General features: G+C 41.5%; 1 protein-coding gene across 2 annotated transcripts in view; it reads right to left on the bottom strand.

Annotated features, from left to right (window-relative positions):
* Positions 1-732: 732 nt before the first annotated feature.
* KNDC1 (kinase non-catalytic C-lobe domain containing 1) overlaps positions 733-6,000 on the bottom strand; it is a 107,990-nt gene continuing 102,722 nt past the window's right edge. For both annotated transcript variants that reach the window (XM_032952052.2, XM_076066366.1), the window contains exons 29-32: positions 4,606-4,728; positions 4,015-4,074; positions 3,682-3,839; positions 733-3,273 (exon numbers count right to left, since the gene is read on the bottom strand). In XM_032952052.2, the coding sequence (XP_032807943.2) occupies positions 3,051-3,273; positions 3,682-3,839; positions 4,015-4,074; positions 4,606-4,728 (564 nt within the window). In that variant the 3' untranslated portion in view covers positions 733-3,050. The remainder of the gene's footprint in view (positions 3,274-3,681; positions 3,840-4,014; positions 4,075-4,605; positions 4,729-6,000) is intronic.

Genomic DNA, 6,000 nt, shown 5'->3' with positions numbered 1-6,000 from the left:
GCCACCACCGGACACAGCCTATTAGTAAGGCTTGTCATGTAAACAAAACATGCCAATTAGTTACTAGTTCGGCACACCGGTGTAAATGTTGTGGGTTTCCTCTCCAACATATATATTGACGCGATAAAACCCCACAGCACCTATATTGTCAATCAAGGGACATTTTCTTTACCTTTTATAGAAAGCCAGAAGGGGGCAACGACCATGATTACACCCAAACCAAACATCCCACTTCCATTTTATCAATGCAATGGAGTTTACTCGAGAGCAAGACCTGCACTGCGTTAGGCCATCACCAACAATGTGCACCACTAATGATAAACCCACAGTCCGGCCTATGCACCGAGAATAACTCATTATTGGGGTTGTCAATGTCACGCCATGGTGGTATTTCATGGTAACCACATGGCACATAAACTGTATATTATGTCACACGTGTAGGGTTTTTATAAGTACTGTACACTACAATTAAAATTTGGATTTAACAGTACACACCAATTGTGTTTACAACTTCAGTACATAATATACTGCATTAGCTTACCTACAGCAATTTACTATGACCTGAATGTCCTTCAAGCCATGTATTCCTCAATTAGACAGTAACTCAATTGTAACGATGCAATTATTTCATAATAAGTAACACCATCAATTCTGATTTAAAGGGTGTCAAAAAGTAAATAGTAATTTCCCCATGCCTTCCGCGCACAAATTACCAAACACAGAAACTTGCAGTAGTGTGTATTTTTTTTAAGAAATGCAATTTAATTACAAAACAAGCCAACCCATCAATAAAGCACAAATATCAGATGCAATGCAATACTGCAGTCAGAACAAAGTCATACAGTACAGCAATGTAATGCCTTTGCTTCAACTTCAGGATTCATAAACCGGTCAGAAATACAGATACAGTACAAAAAATAGGCTAATACAACATTTATAACCATTCCAACACAGTACGTACTTACCAAAGCAAGTATAACCCACCCTCTAAAACAGCCAATTACTGCATTACGTTTCATAATACGCACTTACAAGGTATACAACTCCCAAAAATGGAGCAGCGTGAGCGGTTGTCTTGATATTCATTGGCTTTCAAAAACACCAGACACGAGAGAACTATTCCTGTAGCAGCCTCTGTACGAGAGATACAATACTTCGTTGCAGTGGGACCACCACAAATGACCATATGTAATGGATACTCGCAATGTGTATTGTATATAAGAATCACTTGTAAGGGTAGGGGTCACAAAACTGGATGTTATAACAGCCATTTGTTGGCATAGGGTTGTATTGGAGCACGCCAAGCTGTTAACAATGAGCCTATTTCTCCCATTAGGAGTGCAAAGAGCACTGCAACAATGTGCCCCCAAATAATTATCCACAGGTCGGTCCAGTTTTTTTTTTAACATTACGATTCAATTACAGTTGTAACCACGATTTCCCATCAATTGTAATTCATTAAGTGGCCTTCATGTGGGGCGTACAGGGTGCTTTGATTGATGCCTATTTATCAATTTACACAAGCTATTATTTACACATTTTAATTCGGCATATAATTACAGCAACATGTTTATCTTATTTTCAGTTTATATTTGAAACCCATTGGACCCACGTGGTGTTTGTGTTTTGGCACCAACACTCGAGCTACTGCAGTGCACGTAACTGTGTGAACACAAAATATCATCTCTTCCCACACAACAAGTAAATCCCGTACATTTCAAATGGGAGCAGCATGCTCATTATAAAACCCCCACAGCTCTTGGTATACTATTTAAAGCACACTTTTGTTGACACTGATTCTGTACATGTGGCAACAATGGTTCAAATACATGCGGTGTTATTTCACTGTTTGGGATTCACTTACAAAATAAGTGGCATCGACGACAACGTGACCGCGTGACTGAAACAGCCAAAGTGTAGGCGATCCTGAGACGCTGACTTTGTAATAATTGATATAATTGCAAGGAATATGCAGTTACCAATAACTGGATGACAGAACTTCAGTTGGTCTTACTTTGTATGCGATAGCCGAACGGCCTGTATACAGACGTTAACAAGAGTGGCCAGAGAGGTAATACAAAAACAATACACATGTCGCCAATGTTCGGTGTTCATAATTAACTTACAGCTACATTATAATGTACAACCACAATGGAGGATAACACCTACGGAGATTTAATTTAGTGAATGCTTTCACTTAATTCAGAAGAGTTCGCAATTTAAATGTTTTTTTTTTAAACGTGTGAGAACGAGAGGTGTGATAATATAGATGCAAATATAGATCCACTTGTGTTCTCCAGGTAGGTTTGGTCACAATTTTATATATTTGACAAATTAAAGCCAAAGTTGTTCACATCATGCTTTATATACTGTTAATAGCTCAGTGTGCATGCAACCTTTGATTATACTTTAATCTAATTTGGTTGTGTTTACATAATATGGTTACAAACACTTGTGTTCATAGCTGTTCGAGTATCGTATTTTGGGAATTGAGTGGTTTAATGTAGCAGATGACATGAACCAATCCCGATAAAACCAGACGTGGAACCAACAAATTCTGAAAAATAACCATAATGTGCATGATTAAAGTCAATACTTATAAACACATATACTGTATCTTTCGTTTTTTTGGCTTTTAAATGCCTATCCTTAATGTGTGTGTTTTTTTTTTAAAGACAAAATATAATTATGAAAGGGAAAATATTGCTTTCATCCCTTTATTTATTTTGATAGCACTACTGTGTACCTAATTGATTATATTACACAACTGTGTCAAACCTTCTCTTCCATTGCCGTTGCCCTTTGATTTGATAACGCTCATGTGCGGGCACGCACAGTAAAACTTTACATCATTCTCATCAGAGCACTGGCTGTCGGTCTGGACCTTGCACAAACACGCTTTTTCGATAACATCAACATCCTTTACTCACTGCTGCTTCGGGTGCTTCCTTTGGAAGGTGCGGTGCAAGCAAACGCACCGGGTTGGTGTATTTTTTTTGGGGGGGGGGAGGAGGAGGAGGGGGGGGGTAACATTGATCGAGCTCCGAGGCTCAAGTTGTTATACGAAGGAATGCCTCTTTGATCTTGTGAATGCCCCTGTCTCCGTGCAGAGGCTGGAAGTTTGTCGAGTTCTCCGATGCCAGAGCCTGTATGTCAGCGAGGCCAAAATAGACAATCCTTTCCCTGAGCCAAGCCTGCAGCTCATACTCATGCCGAAACGGATAAGGGCTCTCCTGAAGGATGCGAATCCCACTCACCGTCTCTGAAATTGATCTGCGCACACACACACAAAAACACGGCACAGTGTACACACAAGCAATGCTGTCATAAAAAAACGGTCAAACTCCGTTTATCCGTGACCTGACTATATGTGAATTGTTTATTGGGGGTCGGCAAAATATAGGTTCTTCCAAATATCTGGGGTCCAGACCACGGTTTAGCAGAATTAATAATAAAAAAATATTTTAATTATCCACGGTCAGGACCAGGGATACATGGAGTTATTTGGCAAATTTTCCTAATATCTGGGGTTATCCGTGGTCAGGCCCTTCCACCAGTACTGCGTGGGAAAGGTTGCACCTTTACATGCTTTTCTAAAAATAACACTACAATCACCACGACATTTGTTTATGTAATTATGAGGTAAATGACCACAGGGCAAGCTAATTAATCCCCACTTGCCTGATTTTGCTCCACTTGTACAGGCCGCTAGCCATGGTGAAGGCACCGATCTCCAGCTGCTGCACGTGCATGGCAAAGATGCGAGCGCAAGGAATTGTGGGGTTTTTCACATGGCCCCCCTCCTCCATCAGACACATGCCATCGCGCTTGAGAAACATCTGACAAGAGAATAAATAATATAACGAATTGGAGATATCATAACCACAGTGGGATTGCCGTGCGGTGCATGTGTTTGATTAAAATAATTTTATACATCAGTAGAATATTCATGGATGCACTTTACACGTACAGTAAATGAAAGAGCACGAAATTTACATGAAATTAAGTGTCTACCTTGACATCATTCAGCTGGTTCATAATGTTTGCCACCTTTGGGGGAACGTGCTTCCATACCTGTAGTCACAACACATTACTTAGGAAATTGCTTAATTCACATGAGAAAGTACATTTTTAAATAAAGATAGGTCATGAATAGATTTAATAATTAAACCAGTTATCCCAAGGGACATATACTAAACAAAATTAACTTTCAATAATGTTTTATTCAAGTTTCTTTACATATTATTATTTTGGTTATTACTCATCAGTATGTTTATACTGTGGTAGCTAGGCAACATGATTTCTAAAATCAATTCTTATCAAATAAAATGTAATCACCATTGAACGGATATATTGCTTAATTAACGTATCTATAATGTGCAATTATATGGGGGCATCTATTAAATATGGGTTCTTATTCTAGTATTGAATTAATTAAGAAATTGTTAAAATATTCACATCTGCAAATTAAGGTTCTATTTGTCAAATGGAAACCGGAAGAATGGCATAGCCTATGTTAAAATGTCATTCCAAATTAATGACCAGACCTTTCAATATATATGTATGTGTGTGTGTGCGTGTACGAACAGGACATTTATTACATACTGGCAATTGTCTGACTATGATGTTCTCCATGCCTTGCAGTATCTGCATGCCGGTGGAAAAGTTTCGAATGTCACAGCAATGTTTGGCCACCCACAGCAGCTTGGACAGCACTGCCAGCTGACTCTGCAAAACAAAATGAACCAACAAAGTTCAGCACCCAGTGCCCAAACATTTAAATGCCAGAACAACGATGGTGGAATGCCAAGTCGGACCCTCGTCTGTCAGCCTGTGCTACGTGATTCGAGAAATGTGCTCATCACAGAGAGTAGCTGCTCGTGTAGTTATGCCAATGTTCTCCGAATGTTCCTCATTTACACGCGCCGCGTGGTGTAAAATAAAAAAGACATTTTCAAAAAATCCATCAAACCATGGCTTTATAATATTTGACACAAACACCTGGATTGTCGGAAATGAGACTGGAAAAAAATCTACAACTTTAAAGAAGATAGCCTTGAAGTTCAGTTTGAGCACTTCCCGGATAAATAAAGACATTGTAATGCCATTCCACAGGAACCTCACCAACGCAAATTCCCTTCTTACTTTCTTCACCAATTATGGATTTCCTCACCAATTACATCCTAGTTGTGCAGGGGACAGGGTAACCTTTAATCATTGCCTCTGCATGCTTAGATGCTATGCGCGAGTAGGACTATATGTCTCCATCCGGCGTGTGCGTATATATTTCATGGAAGGAACCCCAAGGGACATAGCATGTGCGAACCAGGTGCGAGACGTTCATTGTAAAGCGCGTCGTGTTTTAATAGCCGGGTCTTCGCATCTTGTCCAGGGACATTGAAAACACAGTGGTGCATGTGTAGTGATGTTAAATGGATCACTACGACGCGTAGCGCCAAGTGCCGTAGAAATGGACACAGAGGCTAACACACCGTGCAGTACCATTCAGTGGGCTACTAGGGGCATGGTACTCAGTGCGAGCAGAAGGAAGCCAGATGAGTCCTACTGACAGAGTAGGGGATAACAGCCTCCACCAGCGCCGCAGGTAATCAGCACAGAGTCGGTCACTGGGGGAGTGTGGTGGAGGTGGCTGACGGTAGGGGAGGGCACGTGAGGACGAGTCACCCCGGCACCGGGTTAAGCACGTGATAGTCCGGGGTGAGGAGTGTGGGCCAAGGGTGAACGAGGGGACACGGGAGGAGTAGCTGAGAAACGTCTGGAGAGTTCCCGAAGGGGGCGTGGTTAAGGGCGGAGCCAGAGAAAGAAACAGGTGCGGTGTAGCCTGGACCCGTCAGAAATATTCCAGAGGTAGGCGCGGCCGAGGGCGGAGCCAGGCCGCGCCGGGAAGGATAAAAGGGGAGCTCCGATCACATATCGAGGCTGTCTGCAGGTGAAGAGGAAATCAAGTGCTACGTCTTCGTCTCCGTCTTCGACAACGTG

Source organism: Petromyzon marinus, chromosome 11 (assembly GCF_048934315.1).
Source record: "Petromyzon marinus isolate PM22_M1 ecotype Great Lakes invasive population chromosome 11, UKy_Petmar_22M1.pri1.0, whole genome shotgun sequence".
In the NCBI taxonomy this organism is placed as follows: Eukaryota; Metazoa; Chordata; class Hyperoartia; order Petromyzontiformes; family Petromyzontidae; genus Petromyzon; species Petromyzon marinus.
The sequence above is the reverse complement of the archived record's forward strand: the minus strand, read 5'-3'. Positions and strand labels throughout refer to the sequence as shown.